This window comes from Chiloscyllium plagiosum, unplaced genomic scaffold (assembly GCF_037043375.1).
Source record: "Chiloscyllium plagiosum isolate Xiang-an unplaced genomic scaffold, Cpla_swu_hap1 HiC_scaffold_28, whole genome shotgun sequence".
Lineage (NCBI taxonomy): Eukaryota > Metazoa > Chordata > Chondrichthyes > Orectolobiformes > Hemiscylliidae > Chiloscyllium > Chiloscyllium plagiosum.
Genome location: NW_028270166.1, coordinates 31,767,692 through 31,795,598, shown reverse-complemented (window position 1 = coordinate 31,795,598; position 27,907 = coordinate 31,767,692). Strand labels below are relative to the sequence as shown.

The following is a 27,907-nucleotide window of genomic DNA, read 5'->3' as shown; positions in this document are numbered from 1 at the left end:
GACTAGATTGGGTTGGGATATCTGGTCGGCATGGACAGGTTGGACCGAAGGGTCTGTTTCCATGCCGTACATCTCCATGACTATTTGACTTCTTGTGCTAAGATCTGTGACTGACTTCAATAAGCAGCCCTCAGTATCTTTGACCTGGCATTCCTTCAATCTCATTACAGAGTCTTCTTCAAAAAAGGTATTTAGACCCTTTCCTGGCCGCCTCCTCCTCGAAGCACATCATCCTGAATATCGCTCTCTGAGGAGCCCTGAAAATATATAAGTTGTTATATGAACAGGACACATGGAGGGCACAAGATTTGATCTCTGATATAAGCAGCTTGTTTACTAACAAATAAATACAAGAACAGGCCAAGAACACTTTCAGAATGTCACAATACAATTACTTTTGAATTTTATTAACTATAAAACTGTAGCAGTTCTGTAGTATAACAAGTGTTTCACCATCATAAATAACTTCTCCTTTGAAAATTACTTCAGGTTCTTGCCTTGTGGTTTCTGGTGGACTGAAACAGAATTATTCCCGGTTCATCCCATCCCACTTGGAAGAGGAATGAAACATCCCCACCTCACCTTCCCCAGGCACTGACAGCCAATAGCAAGGCAAAGCTTTTATCCCAGCAGCTAGGCCCCAAAACACAGAGGGCAAGCATCTCAGCTGGCTTGGTATAATTATTTCCATCTGAGAATAAGGGCCATAAATCTACCTTTGAATTATTAACAGCACATTTCTGGGCCTCGTGGAGAGGGATCCGTGCTATCATCAGTATTTTTCAGGCAATCAATTGCTGCTCATTTTGAGGATGTGAAATCTGTTCTGTAGTTGCAGCAGAAAACATCCAAAAGAAACAAATTAAATCATATTGGGCATTGAACAGAAGCGTTCCAAATACACTATTAATGCACAGGCAGCAGTGGAAAACATTTCAAGGAGCAGCTGCAGTAGGTCACATGTTCTGGCAACATTGCAGTTTATTAGATTTCTGTCCATCACTTGTTGGAGGAACATCGATCTCCACCACATCACTGCCAGGTGACTCGTGCGTCAATCGGTCAGAGATCTGCTTCTGTGAAACTATGCGGTAAATTTCTGGAAAACAAAAATAATTTTCGTTATTCTGGACTTTTCAAACTCGATTTTTTAAGAAATCTGTCCCATTCTTTACACTTGGTACAAGGCAGCCTCCATCATTTTCATCAAGTAACCATTTTTCGTATTTGATTGTGGACCAGAGACTGCCATCTTCCAGCCCAACAAACTGAAGCTCATCCAAAACTCTCCTGCCTCTGTCTGAATTCATGCCAGGACTCATTCACCCACCAGTGAGCCCTGTGCTCACTGACCTACACTGGTTCTCATTCTGGCAATGCCAGAGTTTTAACGTTTCCAAATTCCTCCATGGCATCACCCTGGCCTACCTGTGATCTCCTCCCACACCGAAAATATATCAGATTAATGATCTAACTCTAAATCATCCCCAATTTTCATCACTTCAACAATGAAGAATGTGAGGACTCTAGATGCTGGAGAGTCAGAGTTGAAAGGTGTGGTGCTGGAAAAGCACAGCAGGTCAGGCAACATCCGAGGAGCAGGAGAGTCAACGTTTCGGGCATAAGCTTTCATCAGGCCCTTGCTGCTCCTTGGATGCTGCCTGACTTGTTGTGCTTTTTCCAGTACCACATTTTATCACTCCAATAATGATATCTAATGTCTTCAGCTGCTGAAACCCTTTAAGCTCTGGAATCCCTACCATAAAGCTCTCTACCACTCTCCTTCTTTAAGGTACTGCTGAAAACGTACTCTTTGACCAAGCTGTTCATCATCTGACCTAATAACTCCTATGACTTGAAGTCAACATTTGTTTAAGATGCTTCAGTGGAGCATAATTATGACTTTTTTGCAAACTGTTCTTTATATTCAGTTGTCACCTATGATTGCAATCTAATTATTCCACTCTAGTGATTAGTAGGTAGGAAAGCAACAGTACAGTCAAGTCCAATTCTGATTTCAACTAGTTTTCAAGCAGGGTCACTAGGCAGTGATGAGGAGCAAGAACCCTGGGTGATTTTCACCTCGGAAGTACAGGGCAATGAGACAAGTTATCATGTTTTGTACAAAGCCTCAACTGAGATCAATGGATATCGGAGAACATTGTGTGAACACAGACCTGGTTCAGTGTTTATTTCCCATTTCCACATGGTAGGGCAAAATATTTCTCACCTGCAGACTTAACTGAGACCCAACTATTGTACAAATTCAATTCTTCGTCAACTCTGAGTATCGCTGTCTCACTTAACAGTGTTAGATTTGTTTTCAACATTTGTAAGAAAATTCAAATTTCAATCCAGTTTTTCTAATGGATTGAGACTGAGAGTAGCCTAGTTGCCTTATGTCAAGGAAAATACACCAGCACAGATTTGATGGACTGAATGGTCTGCATATTCTACAAAGTGCAGATCGAAGGACGGGATCAGATTTTCTGACTCTGCTAATGATTCATGTTTGTCTCAATTTCAATTCCTCTGAACCAAAATCTGACCTTGTATGTTGCAGTTGAGGAGGAAATATAAAGAATATATTCCATGAAATAGCAAGCCAACTGTATCCAGGAGTAGCAATGAACAATGTCTGTAAAATGCTGATCTATTTTCCAAAGTAGTTGGTGCTGTTGTTAGCCTGTGACTGGAGTCCTGATCACTGGGTAGTGAAGGAGACAGACAGTCAGTTGTTGGAGATGGTGCAAAGGAAAGCCACAAGACTGCTCCCCAGTCTGGGGGAGGTCTGAGTTATGAGGAAAGGCTGTTCAGCTTGAAAATGAGGCATAAGAGGAACTCTTATGCCATAATATTAAAGTTAATGGTGAAAGATGTGGGGACACAGATTCAAATTGAAAAAGCCACATTTAGAATAGTTTTCAAGAATATCCTCTGCTCACAGTGATCAACACATGAAAAGAACTCCCAGATAGAACAGGGTATATAAATACCATTGATGAAACAATTGGGTCCTTCAAGAGGAAGGCTTAGATACTTTGGATAGATTGGTGAATTAAAATGGGGCCGAATAGCATCTGTGATCAATCATAAATATGATAGTGTGCCTCAAGAGAACATTTGGAACTTGTAAAACGTATAGGATAAGGTATAGGACTTTACACTGTCCTCCTGATCATTCCGCCTTATAGGTGAGTAGAATTAACAACTTGATCTAGCTCCTTTGAATCTGCTCTGATGATGCCACCTGGTGCCTCTGACCTGTCCTCCTTTTTGCTCAGCTAAGGACTCCTTCGCAGTGTACAATCTATTTCCTGCACTTCTGCTCTCACCCCATTACCTCTCTTCCAAAATGCTAGGGTTCTCCTTGTTCTTACTTTCCATCATTCCTGTGCAGTAAAAGGATCATCCTGTACCATTTCTGCCACCTTCAGCAGGATGCCACCGCCAAACACATTATCTATCCCCTCCCTGTCAGCAGTCTGCAGGACCATTCGCTCCACATGATCCTGTTTCATTTCTCCATCACTCCCAATACTTCCTTGCGTCCCACCTCAAACTTCAAGGCACCTTCCCTTGCCGGCACTTGACCTTTCACCTCCTCACTGTCCAAAGTCCCCGTCACACCTTCCAGGTGAAGCAGCGTTTTATTTATACTTCTTTCAATCCAGTCTACTGTATTCAATACTTACAATGTAGTCTCATTTACATTGGCCAAACCAAATGCAGGCTGGTTGACTGCTTTTCAGAACATATCCATTATGTCCCTAAAAATGACCCTGACTTTCCAGTTGCTTCCATTGCAATTATCTGCCTTGCTCCTATGCTAACATTTCAATCTTGGGCCTGCTGCAGAGTTCCAATGAAGCTGGAGGAAGAACTCATTTTCCACTCAGGTATTTTACAATTCCTTGGACTGAACATTGAGTTCAGCAACTTCACAGCATGGCGTCTGTCCTCCATTATTGATTACAACTATCGTCCTACTGTGGCCATATCTGGATTCTGTCTCGTTACCTTTGCGTTAGCAGAATGGACCATTTTCTCTTATTTATCATTTCTATCTATTTGACATCTCAACTTCTCCTTTTTACCACCTCTAGCACTCCCTTCGTCTTGCTTGTCAGTCTCACCTGCTCCTTACACTTTGTCAACAGAATAAAAACCACCATTCACTGTGTCTCACACCTGCACACACACATGGGTGCTGGGGAAAAAATAAGCACTACCGCAGTTAGGCAGCAGTGTGGGGGTAAAAAGGGGAAGAAAAAATTTTTTTTTAAAATAGGAGTGCCACAGGAAAAAAAATAAAAAAAAAATAAAAAAAAAGAAAAAATAAAACCCACCATTTTCTAGCTCCATTCAGCTCTGAATAAGAGTTAAATTGGACTTGAAATGTTAATTCTGTTTCTCTCCCCACAAATATTCTCCAGTAGTTTCTGATTTTATTTCAGATTTCCGACATCTGTGGTATTTTGCTTTAATTTTGCTGATGGACTTGCTGTATTTCTCTTTTTACTCAGAGGCTTTCTTTGGTGTATTTTACGTATTGTGGTACAGATACATTTAGTTGCATCCAGACTGTCTTTTTGTTTTTACCTGTCAAGATATTTTGGAAAGCCTCCTCTACGTTTGTTGAATCCAAAGCAGATGTTTCAATAAATGAAAGACAATTCTTCTCTATATGAAAAGGGATCAGAAGAAATTTCATTAATATCAATGAACCTAGTGGAACCCAATAAAACCACTTCTGAGAGCATTTAAAAAAAAAAAAATCGATCATGCAATGTTTATGAATCTGGCTCATAGCAGCTCATCAGTATTACACAGGAAGAGGTAGCAGGAGAATATAAACAAACAGTCTTACAAAATTCACAAACATTATTTCTGTTCCACAGCCACCCACTAGCTCTGATAAAAGCAGAAAGAATTCAGATTTTAAATTGTTTCTGTGTGCATGTGACCTACCAGCAAAGGCTCGTGCCTCATCTGTTGGAACTGCTCTCAGATGACGGAGGTCACTCTTGTTCCCAACCAGCATGATGACTATGTTGTTGTCACCATGGTCACGCAACTCCTTTAGCCACCGCTCGACGTTCTCATACGTTAGATGTTTGGCAATGTCATAAACGAGCAGAGCACCGACAGCCCCACGGTAGTACCTGAGAGAGCACAACCCAGATTGTATGTGTCCTGCTCATCTGCTGAAACCTGCACTACATGTGGTACATCTGGAGAGCCCTTGTGGCACACTGGTAGTGTCCCTACCCTTGGACAGAGAGATTCAAGTTATTGTCCCATCTGGTCCAGAGGTGTGTCATAACATCTGAACAGGTTGATTAGAAAAAAATTAAAAATACATTTTTTAAAAAGCCGTCTATGGTACTTGGCCATATGGAGCAAAAATGTCATCATCTCAATCCTTGATTCGTGTTGAATTATTTGAACTGTGACCAGAGGGTAACAATGGTGTTACAATTGCCTCAACACTCAAATGGTATGCATGGAAAACATCAGGCTGACTGCTCCCCATCACTATCAGTGACCAAATTTGAAAAACGCACACATGTTAAAATTGGGGTAGATATGGATCCACCTACAGTTGAGCACGTAAAGATCAGATTACTTAGTGTGGAAACAGGCCCTTCAGCCCAACAAGTCCACACCGACCCGCGGTAGCGCACCCACCCAGACATATTCTCCTATGTTTACCCCTGCACCTAACACTACGGGCAATTTAGCATGGCCAATTCACCTAACCTGCACATTTTTGGACTGTGGGAGGAAACCGGAGCACCCGGAGGAAACCCACGCAGACACTGGGAGAATGTGCAAACTCCACACAGTCAGTCGCCTGAGGCAGGAATTGAACCCGGGTCTCTGGCGCTGTGAAGCAGCAGTGCTAACCACTGTGCCACCGTGCCACCCACTGGCACAGTGGCACATATATCCTTCAATGAAACACATCAGCTGGTATTTAGGGCATCATGCCCCAGCAAGGATGGAACTGTAACCATGAAATACTGAGTTCTTTAAAGAATGGGTGAAGGAAAAGACCTACTTCAAATTTTCAACTATTGAAGAGAAAACTGAAACTATCAACCATCATTGCAAACCCAGCTGTTTCGTTGCTTTGAGAAGACTATATGACATTAAACTATCTCTATGTGCTGCATCAGTTCCTCTTCACCTTTGTTATTATATTTGACTTGACAGGAAGTTCTGAGATTTGTATGTCCTGTCTTTAAAAAGCCTGCATCAACTTCATGACAGGCTATTCAGATTTTCCATAAGCCAGTACAGAGAGGCACTGCAGAAATCTGGAGGCCATCCTAATTGTGGAAAATGGGTCTCAGACATATGAGAGGGATAGGAGTGGTGGAAATGTATTACCGATCGTATTGGGTGTTCGGGTTGCTGTGGCAACATGCACTTTGACATGTTTCATGTCGTCTGGAGCGGTGGATAGTGATAGTGGAAAGTCCAACTTTCTTTCCATCTCATGACTGATCAAGAATCTCAAATATCATTTACATGTGTTGGAAGAGTTTGCATATCAATAATCAATCTCTTTAGCCATGTTATGAACAACCTTCTGTGGTTGTCAAGGCCAGGAATGGAACTTCAACTATGTGCTTCTGACTCAGAGACAGGGACAGAACCAACTGGAGATAGATGGGGAGGGAAGGGGTGCAAATTAATGAAAAAGGTCCATACGCTGAACTATATTAATAAAATACTTACGCTGAAGTGATGGCACGGTATCGCTCCTGTCCTGCTGTGTCCCAGATCTGGGCCTTAATGGTCTTTCCATCAACCTGGATACTCCTGGTGGCAAACTCCACTCCAATGGTGCTCTTACTCTCCAGATTAAATTCATTACGTGTAAATCTGGACAGGAGGTTGCTCTTTCCGACCCCAGAGTCTCCAATCAGGACAACTAGAAGAGAAAAGATTTGAACCATTAGTTTAAGAATCCAATCCTGGAATAGAAACACTGTATATGACTGTACCTATCATTCACAGTGATACTGGCCTCTGTGCGTGGAATCTGTGGTTCAAACCATTTTAAATGGGAGGCCATGCCACTGCCAGTGTTCTGTTACCAGCTATTGGGTCCATCGTAAGTGTCATCATGATTGACTCTTTCATCTTTGCACCTGTGCCACAGGGGTATGCTTAGCATCAAGCTGCCCTCCCCAACGCTGCCATTTGAAACTTAAAACTTGAGAGCACAAACCTGTGATGTCACACTCTTTTAGGATTCTACATTACAGATGCACAACAACCCTTTTCTACTGGCGTTATGTATAGTTGTGTTGGAATACAAGTTACACCATCAATACTCAAGTTACTTCTCTTCGAAAACAATACAGTCACAGTTTGATTTAAGGCTTTGTTGAATGACAACGGGATCTTGATCAGATGGGCCAATGGGTTGAGGATTGGCAAATGGAGTTTAATTTAGATAAATGTGAGGCACTGCATTTTGGGAAAGCAAATCTTAGCAGGACTTATACACTTAATGCTAAGGTCCTGGGGAGTGTTGCTGAACAAAGAGACCTTGGAGTACAGGTTCATAGCTCCTTGAAAGTGGAGTCGCAAGTAGATAGGATAGTGAATAAGGCGTTTGGTAGGCTTTCCTTTATTGGTCAGAGTATTGAGTACAGGAGTTGGGAGGTCATGTTGCAGCTGTACAGGATATTGGTTATGCCACTTTTGGAATATTGCGTGCAATTCTGTTCTCCTTCCTGTCAGAAGGATGTTATGAAACTTGAAAGGGTTCAGAAAAGAATTACAAGGATGTTGCCAGGGTTGGAGTATTTGAGCTATAGGGAGCGGTTGAATAGGCCAGGGCTGTTTTCCTGGAGTGTTGGAGGCTGAGGGGTGACCTTATCGAGGTTTACAAAATCATGAGGGGCATGGATAGGTTAAGTAGACAAGGTATTCTCCCTCGGGTGAGGGAGTCCAGAACTAGAGGGCATAAGTTTAGGGTGAGGGAGGAAAGATATAAAAGAGACCTAAGGGGCAACTCTTTCAAGCAGAGGGTGGTGTGTGTATGGAACAAGCTGCCAGAGGAAGTGGTGGAGGCTAGTACAATTGCAACATTTCAAAGGCATCTGGATGGGTATATGAATAGGAAGGTTTGGAGCGATATGGCCAGGTGCTGGCAGGTGGGACTCGATTGGGTTGGGATATCTGGTCGGCATGGACGAGTTGGACCGAAAGGTTTGTTTTCGTGCTGTACATCTCTAGGACTCTAATCAGTTTGAAAATTCAGCCAGAGTAAGCAGGAGGAAAACCTCCCTTCAGGAAAGGAATCTCCTTTCAGCTAGAATCCTGTGGAGATATCAAGAAGTAACACACAGCAACAAAGAGATTTATCCTTCCCATAGTTTTCCCAGGTCGTAGCCTCCCTGTAGCCAACTGTGCAGCTGAACTTTTCCAAATATTTCTACTTTCCCCTTCTTGCTGACACGCATTCTACAGTAAGAGAACAATTCAGCAAGCACATAACAAAAAAACCACTTCAGGAGATACTGTGGTGGATGGCTGGAAGTTAGGTCAAAGAGATGGATTTTAAGGAGCATTTTAAAAAAGGAGAGGCTGACAAGTGTCAAAAGGGAATTTCAGAGATTAGAATAAAACAGTTTTGAAGAAGAGTCACTGGACCTGAAACATTGACTCCATTTTCTCTCTGCAGATGCTACCAGACTTCTAAGCTTTTTCAGCAATTTGCTTTTGTTTGGCAGCTGTATGGTGGAGTGATTAAACTGAATAATTGCAAGAGGCCAGAACTGGGAGGAGGACAGTAATTGGAGAGATTTGCACCTTGGACACTGAACTCATAGAAGTGAGGTTTCAGAAAACCTGAGGGAGTAACTTGTTACAAAGAATGATGTCCAAAACTCGGAAAAATCTTTGAACCCTGGCAGCAATGTTCTGCAGCTTGATAAAGATAAAATTCTACCAAATTGAAAAATACTCATGTTCCTGACCAGAAATTCTGGCAGCTCCTCGATTTTTTGAAGTTTCGCTCCCTGCAATTCTCCACTATTTACAACTTGTCCCATCCCCTTGGTTTTACTCATGCATTTCCCTCATAAGAAAGATTACAGATGCATTTTTCGGCATTGCACCTAGGCCCTGATTTTCGGGTGTGATGTCAATCTGCTTGCCTTCATTCTGAATTTTGCACTTAGCATCAAGTGAATACAGCTGAAAAACAGATAAAGTGAGAATTAGTCCTCGCCAACATTTGGGGACCAGCTGGAGAGTTTAAGTTACATCATACAAAAGGGCAGCCAACAAGATCTGGAGCAGGTTTCCGGAGCCAGCTGGTTACCAAAGCACATTGAAATATGTAAATTAAGAGCAGAACTAAGCCAGTTAGTCTCACAAGCCTGCTCTGCCTTTCAACAAAATTACGGCAGATCTGATTGCAATTTCAACTCTACATTTTCACCTGCATCCACTTTCCTCTCAGCCCCTTGAATTAATCTTCTTATGCCTTAAAAATATTCAGATTCTGCGTCATGTCTTTTAAGGAAGAATGTTCCGAAACTCTCAAAGTGAAAAAAATTCTTCTCTTTAAAAAAGGTGACTTTAACAGTAAGCCCTAATTCTGGACTATTCAACAAGAGGAAACATCCTTCCCACATCCACCTTCAGGATCTTATAATGTTTTAATCAAGCTGCCTTTTACTTAGCTAAACTCCAGAGGATACAAACCTTTTCCCAGAAGATAATCTGCCTATTCCATATATTTGCTGATTAAACTTTCTCTGATCTGCTTCCAACACATATACATTCTTTCCTAAGTAACGAAACTGATACTGAATGCAGTATTCCAGATGTGGTCTCACTAAAGGCCTGTGTAACTGAAGCATAACTTGCTTCTTTTATATTCAATTCCCATTGCAATGAATGACAACATTCTATTCACTCTCCTCATTCTGGCAGTAGGATACCAGAACCCTTCTCATCTCTAAGCTCTACAATCTCACCATTCAGATTATATGCTTGTATTTGATTCTTCCCACATTAGTCAGATCTTTGACCATTCTCTTAACCTATTGATACCTCTTTCTAGCCTTCTCAAGTTCTCTTCAGCACTTACTTTCTGCACTATCTTTGCATCATTAGCAAATTTAAGAACCATATCTTCAGTTCCTTCATTCAAGCAATTTATAGAAATATTAAAAGTTGTGACCCCAGCATTGATCAGTGTGCCACACCACTTGTTACATCTTGCTAATCAGAAAATTATTTATGCTTGCTGTCTTAGAGTCACAGAGTCATAGAGATGTACAGCATGGAAACAGACCTTTCGGTCCAACCCGTCCATGCTGACCAGATATTCCAACCCAATCTAGTCCCAGCTCCTGGCCCATATCCCTCCAAACCCTTCCTATTCATATACCCATCCAAATGCCTCTTAAATGTTGCAATTGTACCAGCCTCCACCACTTGCTCTGGCAAGTCATTCCATACACATACCACCCTCTGCGTGAAAACGTTGCCCCTTAGGTCTCTTTTATATCTTTCCCCTCTCACCCTAAACCTATGCCCTCTAGTTCTGGACTCCCTGACCCCAGGGAAAAGACTTTGCCTATTTACCCTGTCTTGCCTCTCATAATTTTGTAAACCTCTATAAGGTCATCCCTCAGCCTCCGACGCTTCAGGGAAAACAGCCCCAGCCTGTTTAGCCTCTCCCAATAGCTCAAATCCTCCAACCCATCTGGGAAAATGAACAAACAATGAAATTCACAACTAATCTTGGAGGAACTGTTAGGCGAAGTTCACAGCACAGAATCAGATAAGTTAATTGTAGTTTTAAGTCTGTCCAAGAGAAAGGCTGCAGTAGTGAGTATAGTGGATTCTTTGTTGATTATATGTTTTTGGAGGTAAGTCTCTTGATTAAACTTAAAATATAAGCCATAGCTATTAGTTTAACCTGGGGCAGTGTTTGTAGAGGAATAAGACAGTGTTATTTTCTGGGTCTGTAGATTGTGAAGGAGCAAAAATGGCCTTTAGTACAGTGATGTGTACTTCTTGTCAGATGTGGGAGTTTAAAGAGAGTTTAAGGGTTACTGCGGATTATATCTGCCATAAATGCTGTTGGGTGCGAATTGTATCAGATCGAGTGGATCGGTTGGAGAGACAGATAGAAGCGACGAGGAATTTGCAACAGTAACAGTATGTGATGGATGGCAGTTATAGGAAGGGGGGAAAAGTCTCAGATACAGTCACATAGATGGGTTAACTCCAGGAAGGGTAAGAGAGGTAGGCAGCTAATGCAGGAGTCTTTTGTGGATATACCCATTCCAAACAGGTATGTTGTTTTGGAAAATGTAGGAGGTGATGGATTCTCAGGGGAACGTAGCACGAACAGCCAAGTTTCTGGTATTGAGACTGGCTCTAATGCAACAAGGGGTATGTCGGCTTCCAAGAGATCAATTGCGTTAGGGGAAAGGGGATTCTGTAGTCAGAGGTACAGACAGATGTTTCTGTGACCAGAGAAAAAGCAGAATGGTGCGTTGTTTCCCTGGTGCCAGGATCTAGGATGTCTCAGAGAGGGTGCAGAATGTTCTCACGGGGGAGAGGGGCCAGCAGGAGGTCATTGTCCACATTGGAACCAACGACATTGGAAGGGAAAAGGTTGAGACTCTGAAGGGAGATTACAGAGGGTTAGGCAGGAATTTAAAAAGGGAGGTCCTCAAGGGTAGTAATATCTAGATTACTCCCAGTGCTACGAGCTAGTGAGGGCAGGAATAGGTGGATAGAGCAGATGAATGCATGGCTGAGGAGCTGGTGTATGGGAGAAGGATTCACATTTTTGGATCATTGGAATCTCTTTTGGGGTAGAAGTGACCTGTACAAGAAAGACGGATTGCACCTAAATTGGAAGGGGACTAATATACTGGCAGGGATATTTGTTACAACTGCTTGGGGCGGGAGAGTGATGGACCCAGGAGATAGTGAGGAAAGAGATCGATCTGAGACGGGTACAGCTGAGAACAGAAGTGAGTCAAATAGTCAGGGCAGGCAGGGACAAGGTAGAACTAATAAATTAAACAGCATTTATTTCAATGCAAGGGGCCTAACAGGGAAGGCAGATGAACTCAGGGCATGGTTAGGAACATGGGATTGGGATATCATAGCAATTACGGAAACATGGTTCAGGGATGGGCAGGACTGGCAGCATAATGTTCCAAGATACAAATGCTACAGGAAGGATAGAAAGGGAGGCAAGAGAGGAGGGGGAGTGGCATTTTTGATAAGGGATAGCATTACAGCTGTGCTAAGGGAGGATATTCCTGGAAATACATCCAAGGAAGTTATTTGGGTGGAACTGAGAAATAAGAAAGGGATGATCACCTTATTGGGATTGTATTATAGACCCCCCCAATAGTCAGAGGGAAATTGAGAAACAAACTTGTAAGGAGATCTCAGCTATCTGTAAGAATAAATAGGGTAGTTATGGTAGGGGATTTTAACTTTCCAAACATCGACTGGGACTGCCATGGTGTTAAAGGTTTAGATGGAGAGGAATTTCTTAAGTGTGTACAAGACAATTTCTGATTCAGTATGTGGATGAAGATGCAAAACTTGACCTACTCTTGGGAAATAAGGCAGGGCAGGTGACTGAGGTGTCAGTGGGGGAGCACTTTGGGGCCAGCGACCATAATTCTATTCGTTTTAAAATAGTGATGGAAAAGGATAGACCAGATCTAAAAGTTGAAGTTCTAAATTGGAGGAAGGCCAATTTTGACGGTATTAGGCAAGAACTTCCAAAAGCTGATTGGAGGCAGATGTTCGCAGGTAAAGGGACGGCTAGAAAATGGGAAGCCTTCAGAAAGGAGATAACAAGAATCCAGAGAAATTATATTCCTGTCAGGGTGAAAGGGAAGGCTGGTAGGTATAGGGAATGCTGGATGACTAAAGAAATTGAGGGTTTGGTGAAGAAAAAGAAGGAAGCATATGTCAGGTATAGATAGGGTAGATCGAGTGAATCCTTAGAAGAGTCTAAAGAAAGTAGGAGTATACTTAAGAGGGAAATCAGGAGGGCAAAACGGGGACATGCGATAGCGTTGGCAAATAGAATTAAGGAGAATCCAAAGGGTTTTACAAACATATTAAGGACAAAAGGGTAACTAGGGAGAGAATAGGGCTCCTCAAAGTTCAGCAAGACGGCCTTTGTGTGAAGCCACAGAAAATGTGGAAGATACTAAATGAATATTTTGCATCAGTATTTACTGTGGGAAAGGATATGGAAGATATAAACTGTAGGGAAATAGATGGTGACATCTTGCAAAATGTCCAGATTACAGAGGAGGAAGTGCTGGATGTCTTGAAACGGTTAAAGGTGGATAAATCCCCAGGACCTGATCAGGTGTACCCGAGAGCTCTATGGGAAGCTAGAGAAGTGATATCTCTTGCTGAGATATTTGTATCATCTATAGTCACAGGTGAGGTGCCGGAAGACTGGAGGTTGGTAAATGTTGTGTCACTGTTTAAGAAGGGCAGTAAAGACAAGCCAGGGAACTATAGACCAGTGAGCCTGACCTCGGTGGTGGGCAAGTTGTTGGAAAGAATCCTGAGGGACAGGATGTACATGTATTTGGAAAGGCAAGGACTGATTAGGGATAGTCAACATGGCTTTGTGCGTGGGAAATCATGTCTCACAAACTTGATTGAGTTTTTTGAAGAAGTAACAAAGAAGATTGATGAGGGCAGAGCAGTAGATGTGATCTATATGGACTTCAGTAAGGCATTCGACAAGGTCCCCATGGGAGACTGATTAGCAAGGTTAGATCTCATGGAATACAGGGAGAACTAGCCATTTGGATACAGAACTGGCTCAAAGGTAGAAGACAGAGGGTGGTGGTGGAGGGTTGTTTTTCAGGCTGGAGGCCTGTGACCATTGGGGTGCCATAAGGATCGGTGCTGGGCCCTCTACTTTTTGTCATTTACATAAATGATTTGGATGCGAGCATAAGAGTTACAGTTAGTATGTTTGCAGATGACACCAAAATTGGAGGTGTAGTGGACAGCGAAGAGGGTTACCTCAGATTACAACAGGATCTGGACCAGATGGGCCAATGGGCTAAGAAGTGGCAGATGGAGTTTAATTCAGATAAATGCGAGGTGCTGCATTTTGGGAAAGCAAATCTTAGCAGGATTTATACACAATGGTAAGGTCCTCGGGAGTGTTGCTGAACAAAGAGACCTTAGAGGGCAGGTCCATAGCTCCTTGAAAGTGGAGTCACAGGTAGATAGGATAGTGAAGAAGGCGTTTGGTATGCTTTCCCTTATTGGTCAGAATATTGAGTACAGGAGTTGGAAGATCATGTTGTGGCTGTACAGGACATTAGTTAGGCCACTGTTGGAATATTGTGTGCAATTCTGATCTCCTTCCAATCGGAAAGATGTTATGAAACTTGAAAGGGTTCAGAAAAGAGTTACAAGGATGTTGCCAGGGTTGGAGGATTTGAGCTACAGGGAGAGGCTGAACAGGCTGGGGCTGTTTTCCCTGGAGCGTCGGAGGCTGAGGGGTGACCTTATAGAGGTTTACAAAATTATGAGGGGCATAGATAGGATAAATAGACAAAGTCTTTTCCGTGGGGTTGGGGAGTCCAGAACTAGAGGGCATAGGTTTAGGTTAAGAGGGGAAAGATATAAAAGAGACCTAAGGGTTAACTTTTTCATGCAGAGGGTGGTGAGTGTATGGAGTGAGCTGCCAGAGGATGTGGTGGATGCTGGTACAATTGCAACATTTAAAAGGCATTTGGATGGGTATACGAATAGGAAGGGTTGGGATATCTGGTCGGCATGGACGGGTTGGACCGAAGGATCTGTTTCCATGCTGTACATCTCTATGACTCTATGACTGGCAACATCCTTGTAAATCTTTTCTGAACCCTCTCAAGTTTCACAACATCTTTCCAATAGGAAGGAGACCAGAATTGCACGCAATATTCCAACAGTGGCCTAACCAATGTCCTGTACAGCCGCAACATGACCTGTTTCTTGTTAGCTAGCCAATCTTCTATCCATGACACTATGTTACCTCCTAAATCATCAACCTTTATTTTTCAAAATAACCTTTGATGTGTCCCTTTATCCAATGGTCAGTAAGGAAGACTGCATCAATAAGCAACTCCCACTATTCTGCAGAATGTCATAAATGTGCTACTCAACGAAACAAGATGATCAATATGCCTCACAGACCACTATTCAGGACAAATGTAACTCACATCAGGTTTAATTATTAACAACAAAAGTAACTATGCATTGTAAATAAACTTATTTTTCAACAAACGTCAAAGAAAATGTTACTACTGTACAGCTTACTCCATTAAAACCCAAGACACATTGATGAATGAATCAATAAAACAGACAAAAACAGATGGTTTGACACAAATACAATGAGTGAAAAAATAAAGACAGGGAAGGCAAGTTCTGTAGATCAAGGTCTAGACCCATAGGAATGGAAAAGTTATTTCTCTCTGTTCTTTTCATTTTAGCAACAATGACAATGTTGTCCCAAGAGTGATGTCAAACAATAGCCAATCTGGTAGACTTAGGTCTTGTATTGGAATTCTTTCTTTCAAGCCTCTGGATATTGTCGATTTTAATCGCATAGAGAGATGATGTCTCTTGTTTGGAGGCTTCTGAATATCTCTGGATACACTGCATTCACAGGTTTATGACAAACTGCAGTGGAACCATCTGAAGGCTGCCATTTTGTTCTTAACTGAAAGACTTATGGTGCCACACTGTCTGATAAAGTATCCACCTACATGCTCTGCAAGGTAACATAAAGCTAAATGTTATGGGTTCTTGCTAAGTGTGAATCGTATCAGGTATGGAGAAGTGATTCTTGCCATGAAGCTAAGTAAGTTTTCACACTATATCTTATCAAACTTGCTGCACAAATTGTTATTTCAGCCCTTATGGCAAGTACCACGTCCAACTTCTGCTCCATCTTACATGCGCCGTTCCAACAGCAACTTGCCACCCAGCATAAGACCAACATCCTTGCATCGCTCCATCTTTCAAAGCCCGGCGCATACCTGGAGGAAGGCTTCCATCTGGAAGCTGCCTGCTTGGGTGTGGGAGGAGTCAGTAGAGATGTCAGAGAAAAGGAGACTTTTTTTGGACGGGGACCTGGGGATTCTCATGGGCAGGGAGAGGGGAGTGGAGACTTCTTCTTCTTAGAGAATCAGCAGAAGAGGCAACGCCAGCCAAGAACATGCTAATCATTTCTGAGAGCAGTGTCCTCACCTGCTCAGAGGAAACAGTACTTGTCCTTGCAGGATTAGATCCCACAGGGATGTAGAAACATCCATGTCCCGACACCTGTCTCAGTACTATTGCCATTCAACTGCAATACTCATACTAACCAGACCGTCCACAGAATGTATCAAATACCAGTACTAACCATTGGCTCAATGTCTTCTACCTATTCATCCCTCAAACACAATCCTTCCTCCCCATTCACCCTTAATTTCAGTAAACCAAGGCAACAGGATGACCTTGGCCCAACTCTTGAGCGACTTGACCTTCCAGCTGCCCCTCACATATTTAGACCCCTAACTGGTGGGCACACATATCCCCAGTGGTACCACAGCTAACCCCAGAATGGCCCCTAACAGAGGCAAGAGGATTGATCATTACCACCTCTCTGGAGCACAGATACAGGGGCCCCCTGCATATAGCCACACCAACCAGATGCCTGACCACAGCCAAAGCCTGGGATTGGTATGGGAAGTGGCCCTTGACTGTGCTGCTGCCACCTCCTCCCTCCTACCAAGAGATGCCTATGAGCTTCATTGCAACTCCTCCCCTAAGCCTTTCAAACATGTTCTAATGCTTGCTGTGTGTGATGTGTGTTTAGCTGGAATGCTGAAGTCACACGTGGTAAAAGGTGCAAGACAAGATGCACATGCCCCTATTGAGGACTGCTGCACAGCACGGCATCTCCCTGGTTGTGTGACTTTGTCAAATGCTAATGCAAAGAAAAGCTGTGCAGTGTGTGGGCATCAGCTAATTGCAAGCTGAGAGTACAGAACAGCCTGGTCCATGCAGTTTCCTGTCCCTATGTGGTTCTTGTCCCTCACTTTTTAAGAACAGCAAAAGAGGAAAAAACCAGGGAATTACAGGCCAGTTAGCCTGACATCTTGTGGCAAAATTATTGAAGTCTATAATCAAGGATGGGGCAAGTGAACATTCTGAAAAATTATAGGTAATCAGGAATAGGCAGCACTAATTGATGACAGATAGATCACACCTGACAAATCTCATTGAGTTTTTTTGCCTGAGGTAGTGACAGGGGAATATCTATGGATGTTGGGCTTCCAGAAGGCATTTGATAAAGTCCCACATAACTAAGGTAGAGACCCTAGAACTGTGGACAAATTCCTGATATGGCTGGGAAATCAGCTGAGTGGCAGGTGACAGAAAGTAGGGATAATGGGTAGGTAGTTAAATTGGCAGGATGTGACTGATGGTGTCCCACAAGGATCTGTGTTCAGGCCTCAGTTCACATTATTTATTAATGACTTGGATAATGGTATAGAAAGTCTTATATCCAAATTTGCAAATGACAATGTTGGGTGGCATTGTAGACCATATAGATGATAGCATGAAATTACAAATGTATGTTGATAGACTAAGTGAATAGGCAAACTATGGCAGATGAAGTTCAATGTAAACAAGTGTGAAGTTATCCATTTTGGACCAAACACAGATAGAACAGGGTATTTTCTAGATGGTTATGAAGTTAAATGCAGTGGATGTCCAAAGACACTCGAGGGTTCAGGTGCATACATCTTCAAAATGTCCCATACAAGTGCAGAACCTAATTAACAAAAGCTAATGGAATGCTGGCCTTTAGATCTCAACGACTGGATGCAGCTATCATGCTGCAGCTATGTAAACCTGGGTTAGACCTGACTTGGAGTACTGACAGCAGATCTGTGCACCATAGATTTGACTGGATACAGTGGTCTTGAAAGGAGTACGTGGACTTCCTGGGTTAAATTATGAGGAGAGATTATACAAATAGGCCTGTCTTGTCTACAATTTAGAAGGTTACTGTAAAGATCTCGACCCCTCGATTGGTGGGGGGGTTGCTCTCTGATCCGTGATCATCAATAAACACTAGCAATTTAGTTGGTTCTGTAAGACTTCACACATTATTCAATCTCAGCTGGGCACAGGTTGTCTAGTAACACAGAGGTTAAACACTTCCATGTTCCTCGGAGAAATTGCGCGCATAGTTTAAGACAAAGACATTTTTTATACCTTTTTGAAAAGAAGTACAGCCATAATTACAGAGCAAATTCAAACGATTACCAATCAAATCTAATAAAATGGCTTTACTGACAGCAACTTAGCCCAATGGGAACCAACCTTACTTTCCACATCCAAGAACCCCTATCTCGCAAAACTATTCTTTGAATCTGTACTTGCAAGGTCAGTTAGGATGGCTAGTAACGTCTTATCTAGTCTAGTTATTTCTATGCTATAAGGGAAGCATTGTCTGCTGATCTTTGTTGAGGACCACTATGGTTAGTTCATAAATGCAGCTTTGAGCAGGGTTAAAGGCCATTTTATAAAGCTTTGAAGCAGAATTGTCAATTTGCAGCCTGCCCTCAGATGCTGCCTGACCTGCTGTGCTTTTCCAGCACTACTCTAATCTTGATCTAATCTCCAGCATCTGCAGTACCCACTTTCGCCTGGCATAATCTGAGAATTAGGGCCAGGCCATTCAGGAGAGATGTTAGGAAGCACTTCTGTGCACAAAGTATGTTAGATGTTTGGAACTCTCTTCCACAAATGGCAGTGGATGCTGGATCAGTTGTTAGTTTTAAATTTGATAGACGTTTTTGTGAAGCAAACATATCAAGTGATATGAGCCAAAGGCAAGTTTATGGAATTAGATCACAGATCAGCCACAATCTCACTGAGTGGAATGGCCTCCTCCTGTTCCTCTGGCAACCAGCAATGTTTGGCAGCATCAGGAACAATGTGCTCTGCTAGACAAGATGTGGCAAGATAGCTCGACATTGAGACAGGGTTCACTGTCCTTCTTGCCTGATTCTATCACTCATCTCATACACATTGTTCAGGCCTGATGAGATTTTACCCATTGTCCTGTAGAGCTAAAGTGTGCACCATACAGTCCAACTTGTTCTTTTAGCTGCAGAGAAAAATAAACTTTCCTGGTACAATTAACTAATTTACCATGTTCAACTTCAAACTTCTAGTTTATCATCCATGAGGAAAAATATGTTGCCCCTTCCAAATGCCTTTTAGAAGTCTAAGTATAGTACATTCACAAATTTTGCTTTATCCACCGCAAGAAAAGATTTACAAGGATGTTGCCAGCGTTGGAGGATTTGCGCTATAGGGAGAGGCTGAACAGACTGTGGCTGTTTTCCCTGGAATGTCGGAGGCTGAGGGGTGACCTTATAGAGGTTTACAAAATTATGAGGGGTATTGATAGGGTAAAAAGGCAAAGTCTTTTCCCTGGGGTCGGGGAGTCCAGAACTAGAGGGCATAAGTTTAGGGTGAGAGGGGAAAGATATAAAAAAAGACCTAAGGGGCAAATTTTTCACACAGAAGGTGGTATGTGTATGGAATGAGCTGCCAGAGGATGTGGTGGAGGCTGGTACAATTGCAACATTTAAGAGGCATTTGGATGGGTATATGAATAGGAAGGGTTTGGAGGGATATGGGCCAGGCGCTGGCAGGTGGGACTAGATTGGGTTGGGATATCTGGTCGGCATGGACGGGTTGGACAAAATGATCTATTTCCATGCTGTATATCTCTATGACTCTATGTTAATTCTTCAAAGAACTCCAATAAATTGGTTAAACAAATCTCCTTCACAAAACTATGTTGACCATGCAGGATAACCTTGAATGTTTCTAAATACCCAGCTTTGCCATGTGTTCTTATTAATAGTTTAAGCTTGGGGTTCTTGTTAAAAACAGAAAGCAAGTAAATTGATTGGGAAGTTTTTTGTCATTTTTTAAGAAGTGCATTACAGTGTGACGATGCTGTCACTTTAACAAGGTTATTTTGTCTTTGGGTATTTTTTAAGAAAGTCGTAAATGTAGAAGTGCCAAGAGGTCTAGGAAGAGGCTTGAATGGCAGGGCAATGGCCAGTTCTCGCAGTTCAGGTTTATTCTAGTTTGGTTTAGCTGTAGCAGTCACAGAAGTTGCTGCAGTGCAGAAAGGTTCCAAGCTTCAGCAGATGATTTCTGACTGACTTTTCTCTCTGAAATTTCTTTGGAATTTGTTCCCTCTTGCCTTCTGCCAAGAGTTCTGTTTATGGGACGTTACGGGATTGGAACAGCTCCTTAGTTAAGTTAAAGGCAAGTTACTGCGGATGCTGGAATCTGAAACCAAAAGAGAAAATGCTGTAAAATCTCAGCAGGTCTGGCAGCATCTGTAAGGAGAGAAAAGAGCTGATGTTTCGAGTCTAACTGACCCTTTGACAAGTCAGCTCTTTTCTCTCCTTACAGATGCTGCCAGACCTGCTGAGATTTTACAGCATTTTCTCTTTTGGTTCCTTAGTTAAGTTACTGTATCGGGATGGTTAAGTATTCCAATAGTTAAGTTATTCTAAATTCCATTTTCTTTTGTTTATGTTTCAACTGTAGTGTTTAAATAAATTCTGTTTTGCTTAAAACCGAGTGGTTTGATCAGCTGCGTCACAAGTGGAATATCCACTTCACATCTGCTTTTAAAATAAAGAAAAAAACTAGGGTCTAGACTACCTTCTTAAAATAGTTTGAGGTGGTCTGGCCTGGTCCAGAACAACAAAGAGAGAGAATATTTTATTAATACAGGCAAATGTTAAACTGCTGCATGTTTCACTACTTTCAAAGTAAGCCCATATAAGCAGTTTGAACTCCCTCAATGATTTGTGTGGCATTAAGCCAACCTCAAACAGTGCTCTGTACTCAGATAGTTTAGCAACAACTACCTCCTTGATTAGGGAGGAGAATAACAGCCAAGGTGTCTGGATAATGATTGTTACCCAATGACACACAAGTGGAAAGTTGTTGCAAAGATTTCTTATAAGAAGTTTAAAAATAGGCTTGGTCGTAAGACTGCATGGTAAAATGGCCAGGCAACACTAATGACTGTCCAAATTCATCAATGAAGATTGGTCACTTAATTGAGCTAATTTAAAAAGTTTACAGTAAAATAAAAGACACACAGTAATTACTTCTAAAAAGTTAATGACAACATTAATAACTCAAGGGAAGTTGCATTTGGCGAGGTCAAGCTTAGGTTAGCTGATATTTCGATAAAGGGGCTGATAATTCAGAATTCTGCATCTATCCTGTTTGGGATCATAAGGTTTCTGTTACAGATTGCAGCTGGTAATTAGCAAAATTTAAGTCAGGAAATTTAAAAGCTCTAAGACTTAAAAATTACCAGATGGCAAGCTTCACTATTTGTGAAGTTCATTAACCCATTTTTCCCAGAATATAGAACTTGTTACCATAAGAGTAACTGAAATGAATAAAGTGACAGTGTAATCTAAAGTAAATATAAGGGAGAAAAGAACAGAAGGATATGTTGACAGGGATAGATGAAGATGATGGGAGGGTACTCACAAGTAGCATAAATATCAGCACAGACCTGTTGGCCTGTGGAGCTTGTTTCTGTGCTGTACGTTTTATGTCATTACCAAAATGAGTTGTGTTTATTTATGGAACTTTTTTTTGTCTTCATGCATGGGATGTGGGTGTTGCAGTCTAGGACAACATTTATTACCTATCCCTGCTTGCCCTTGAGAAGGTGGTGATCCCTCTTGTAGGCTCTGTCACCACCTGCCACAGAGCCATTCTAACAGTTATGTCCTTTAGCCCTCCATCAGTAGTGCTGCCATGGGGCTACTCTTGATACAGATTATGTTTGTATTGTATCTTCTGTGCCCTTGGCATCCTTGGGGAAGGACTGATTCATCAGCTCAATGGGGATTGATGGGTAGTAATCAGTAGGTGGTTTCTTTGTTTATGTTTCACTTATCATTCAACCTCAGATGTCATTTGAATTCTTGAGGTTGGGAGTCAACACTGAAGACTCTCAGGACAACTCCCTCCAGCATGTTGCCATCACCTCGGTCTGTCTGTCCTCAGTGGGATATGGCATACTCAGGGAATGTGAACAATGATTTAAATCTTTATTTTTGTCTCATGATTTTCCAACCTAATTCAGAATCTCTTGGTGTCAATTGTAGTATCCCTAACCTACTCCCGAAATGAGGTCATAATGCTGAACAAGCATTTCAAATTTTCTGCAGATGGAAGCAATTTATAAAAATCTCCACAAGCTGATTTTATGCCAATAAAACAAAGATTGAATAAATATATGGCAAGCCTATCCATGTCTGGGTCTGAGAAACAGTGTAATATTATTTAGAGAGAGAACATTTTCTCAGGGTAACATACTGAGACTGCTAAAAGTAATTTTGAATACCTGAGCTACAAATTGTAATTAAGGCACTGAACACATGATTAATAATTTTAGAAGCTCCAGTAAAACTGAAGTCAATGGGAAACAGTCAGAAAACCCTTCCACTGGCTGGAGTCATACAAAATAAAGTACAATTGTTGCAGTTATTGGAGGTTAATTGTCTCTAATTACAGGATATTATTGCAGAAGTTGCCCACAGTAGCATCCTTGGTGCAACCAGCTTCATCAATGATCGTCCCTCCATCATAAGGTAAGGTGTGGGATGCTTCTTTTTGACTGCACAAGGTTCAGTACCATTTGTAATTCCTCAGATACTAAAGCATGTGCCCACTTACTGCACAACATTTAAGCTTGGATTGCTAAATGAAAGTAAAATTTGTGCCATTCATGCTTGACAATAACAACCACAAACAAGAGACAATCTAACCATCTCCCTTTTACCTTCAATGGCATTACTAATGTCAAATGTTTGGGCTGCAGTGGAGAGTAACTGTCTGACTCCCCAAAGTCTTTCTACTGTTTGTAAACGTTGGAGTCAGATGTCATAGTCATAGAGATGTACAGCATGGAAACAGACCCTTCGGTCCAACCCGTCCATGCTGACCAGCTATCCCAACCCAATCTAGTCCCACCTGCCAGCACCCAGCCCATATCCCTCCAAGCCCTTCCTATTCATATACCCATAAGGAATATTGTGTCAAGATCCTGGAAGTTCCATCATAACAGCATTATGAATGTGACTAAACCATGTGGGCTGCAAGGAGCTGGTTCACAAACATTTCTCAAAGGCAATTAATTGTGACCAATAAATGCTAGCCTTACTAGAGATGCCTATGTCTCAAGATGCCTAGATAGGTGCAGCTGCAACAATAGTCCGGAAACTCAACCATATCCAGGACGACAGTGCACCATAGTTGATTGCTTAAGATGGTGGATGAAGGCTGTGATTAGGTTTCATGTGGAATTTGTATTATTATTTCGAAACTTGAGTTCTAAAGTCAAGCAATTACATATAGCTTGAACATTGATCTTGCATTTCTTTGCTGTGTGTTAAGAAATGAATTTTCATTTTGAGTTCTGAGAGTGGTATTGGGTTGTCAGGAGGTTTGATCATGCATTTAAACAAAGTTTATAAGACCCTCACAATGCATATTTCACTGCATTACAAACAAGTGTAGAACAGAGAAAAATATAGGCTTTTGCTCGGAAGAAGGTGTCCTATGACACAGGGAAACAACAGTCAGAAATATGTTCATTTGAAAAGGCAGTATTCATGTTTCTTTCAGAAAGAAGCAAATAATTTAGAAAGAAAAGATCTGTAAAAGCTGCTGTAGAGTCTAATTGTCTCCAAAGGTTTTGGGCCAGAAGAAAAGCAGTCCTGAGTGGGCTTAAAAGTCAGTAAGAGAAAAGCTCCAAAAACAGAATGCTGTGGTGGAGAAGATAAGGAATCCATGTTAATAAATGTGAGCTGTGTTAACGGCGAACTTAAGGATCTCAGGAACAGATACCATTCCTGAGTAATTAAAGCAGCAGCATTAAGTGAATGTGCAAACCAAACAACAAACTTTATAAATGAAGACAAAGAGAATCTTCAAAGAGGTTTGGGTAGCTCTAAGATTGTTGAAGGTAAAAAAAAATCCCTATATTTGTAATAATATTATTTCAGATCATCCTTGTATAGTGTAATATAGTCAGTGTTTTCTTTCTTCTGTGTGCAGTAGACTTCTCATTCTTTCAAGTACATTGACAGCCTCTTGTGACTATGCTCATCATTGTTAACACAGAGCAAAATGTAGACTTAAGGTCCATCAATTAAAGTCTCATTCTGGGATCTAACCTGTTCAGTATTATCATCAGTTGGTATCATAACAGGTGCCAAATCATTCCACCTCCAGTGCATAATGGTTGCAGTGTGTATCACCTCCAAGAAGTTTGCAGAAACTCACCAAAGACTTCTTCAACAACATTTCCAAAAACCTGAAACTTCTTTCAGCAGGAAGAGCAAGGGCAGCAGGGACATGAGAACAGTGCCATATTCAAGCTCCCCTCCAAATCAGGCAACATCTCAACTTACAAATAGATTGCCAATCCTTCATTGTTTATATGTAGAACTGTTATAGAATCCCTACAGTGTGGAAACAGGTCATTTGGCCCAACAAGTCCACACTGACCCTCCAAAGAGTAACCCACACAGACACATTCACCTATACTATTATTCTACATTTACCCCAGACTAATGCACATAACCTAGACATCCCAAGACACTATGGGCAACTTTAGATTAGATCCCCTACAGTGTGGAAATGGGCCCTTCAGCCCAACAAGTCCACACCGACCCACCGAACAGTAACCCATCCAGACCCATTTCCCTCTGACTAATGAACATAATACTATGGGCAATTTAGCATGGCCAATTCACCTAACCTGCACATCTTTCGACTTTGGGAGGAAATCGGAGCTCCCAGAAGAAACCCATGCAGACACGGGGAGAACATGCAAACTCCACACAGACAGTCACCAGAGGGTGGAATTGAACCCGGGTCCCTGGCGCTGTGAGGCTGCAGTGCTAACCACTGAGCCACTGTGCTGGGTCAAAATCCAAGAACTCTACATAACACCACTGTGGGAGTTCCTTTCCCACACGAACTGCAGTCCAAGAAGGTGGCTCATCATCAACTTATTGAAAGCAATTAGGGATTAGGAATTAGTGTTGCCTTTGACATCCACATCCCTCAAATTATTTATTTTTAACAAAGGACATGGTATTCTGACCCTACAGTTGCAACACTGAATTTAAACTATGTGTAAGGACTCAACATATAAAAATGAAGAAAAACTGCAAACTATACAAGGGGCAACAGCTAGCTCCTAGCAACAGAGATGAAGAGAATTTAAATAAAAAAATGGAAATCTCCTTTACCATCAGCTCTAACTTGGACTTCAGACAAATTTTCTAGATTCTTTCTAAAGAAGCACAATAAGCTAAGAGACTCACTTCAAACTCAAAACAATTTAATGTTTTTCTTTTCCTTTTTGTTCAACTTGTTGGTTTGAAAGATCTGAAAACATCCCTAAATAAAAAGAACAAGGTGGAGCATCTCACACACCAGATGGCTACACCCCAGCAACAAACACACAGCAGAGAACCAGTTCCAAGGCAGTGAAACCATAGTAATATCAGAATTTGCTGGAAAGAACCATGACACTTTAAACATATAAGTCTGCCTCCTGGTCCACAATCTGTTACTCTGTGGGGCAAAGTGGAGCTTTGAGGAAAACCACCATGAAACAAAATGGTCAGCTTGCCAAATCAACATTACAACAGTAGTGGTAGTGTTGATATTCACAACATAAGTAGAATTGTCTTTCTGACTTGAACCTATCGAGATATGTTTTAATTGCAGCTTACAATTCCAAACCCTTCCCTCATCCATCATTACAGCAACTGGGTCTTGAATTCCAGCATTCAGCCTACAATACCCTACCCACAAATCATTCTTGTTATCAATTACATTTTACCTCAAGGAACTAAAAGTACTGAATCTGACCGCATCCAGCTGGGATGGGTAAGGACAAAGATGAGATAAAGATAAGTTGAATGTATGAAGCAGAGTAGGCTTAAGCTCCAGATAAAACAATGCATTCCAGAAAAATTCTTTTGTTAGATATCAGTGAGGAAGGGAATACGCCCATGTGAACTTGTCATGAAAAATAAAACCTACGCTGTTGCAACATCCAAATGTCTACTGAATTATTTCAAAGTTTTTGCCTCCACTACCTTACCGATTTGCCTCACATTAAATCACTTTCCATTCAAAGAACATCTTACATTTGAGGATTTCTTTAAAAATCTATAAATCTCGCTTCTTTTCAGAATGGCTTATGGTCTCCTTTTCAAACAATTAGCTTAAAACTGACAGGTTAACATTCCCAATTCATGCTGTTATATTCATGATAATTGCAGGTAGTGGCCATCATTATTCTGAAGACTCCTAATTCTGTTGCAATTTTAAAAATCTGTACTATCAATAGACTATTCTTTTTTAAAAATGTATTAGAACCAAATTGAAGACTGACAACCCTTTAATCTGCACTGTAACAAAAATTCAGATGTTCAAATTAAACTTGCAACATTTAAACTCAAATTTCACTGAGTGGAGATGATACATTTCATCCCTTGTGGTGCCCATGAGTCACAAAGTCACAAGCATCAGTGTACACCACATGGGACAGCCGGGCACAAGCATAGCTGAAAAGGGGAAGTCAGACAGGTTGAAGACCCTCTCAACAGCCGACTGTCTAAACTTGTTTTTGGGCACCTTGACCTGGCCCTGGTCTAGACACAAGAAGGCCCTCCAATCTACCTGTCCATCCTTTGGCCATAGATCAGGACTATGAAGCTGAAGTGCAAACAAAATGTTGAGTAGTGGCTACCTCAGAAAGTGACATAGGGACTGCAAACTAATACATACAGTGCACATGTAAAACAGTCTCACTGCTGTAAAAAAACAATTCTGGCAACCTGGGGTACGTTCAACTGCATGGAACTGCTGTGTGCAACACTCAGTATATGCCATATCCCTAATGGAGAAGGGGAGTACTCCCACATAGAAAGCTCAGCCATGCCTTGTTTGTGATCACACACAATCAAGTTTATATCTCATTTGTCCTTGTGTTACACTCCTACTATCTGGATGAGGGCTTAGAGTGTAATGTGATAAGTCTATACTAGCAGCACAAATGTGGCCATGTTAACAGAGGTGTAGATTATATAAACGATATTGTAAAATAACTAGCAAAAAAGGAAGTGAATTACTTTAATTCTTCCTCAGAATGACTGACCAAAATCCTTTCCTCCAGGAAGCAGTCAGTATCAAACCCCACCCACCAAGGTATCACCACCTCATACAATGTCAATTTTAAACCCTAATATATTACAGAAAGGGTCAAGTGATTGAAAATTGCATTTTAAATAACAATAATGTTTTGGATATTAGCTACAATGATGAAGCCACTGAGTTGAAATCTTTCTTTTATACTCGCTCCGCTCAGATACATTCTGGGGTTCAGCTCTTCTGTTGCAGTTCACAGTTCAGTACATGTCAGCTGCGCTAGACTTTCTTCCTGAAAATAAAACGGCAAAACATTCGAAGGGTGGCTTTAGCAGGAGGCATTTCCACCAGTGTCGTATCAGGGTTTCATTCAGGAGTTCATAGGTTACTGTATTCATCAGAAAACCTCACCTTTAAACAAATAATCGTATTCATCCTCTCGGGTCCCCATCTTCCGTGCCTGTACGGTCTGTCCCCGCTCACTCGCCTCTCCGCACCGGATAAAGATTTAATCAAGATCCTGGTTTCTGCCAAAGCACAAGCTTCGGAAGGAAGCCGAGATCTT

General features: G+C 41.7%; 1 protein-coding gene across 1 annotated transcript; it reads right to left on the bottom strand.

The window, feature by feature from the left end:
- Positions 1 to 314: 314 nt before the first annotated feature.
- On the bottom strand, positions 315 to 27,907 carry LOC122565264 (ras-related protein Rab-11B-like). The gene is made up of 5 exons (XM_043721038.2): positions 27,754 to 27,907; positions 6,748 to 6,943; positions 4,972 to 5,165; positions 4,603 to 4,683; positions 315 to 1,099 (listed from the first exon to the last, which is right to left on the bottom strand). Exons 1-5 carry the CDS (start codon positions 27,791 to 27,793, stop codon positions 957 to 959), a joined length of 654 nt encoding a protein of 217 aa, XP_043576973.1. The 5' UTR covers positions 27,794 to 27,907; the 3' UTR covers positions 315 to 956.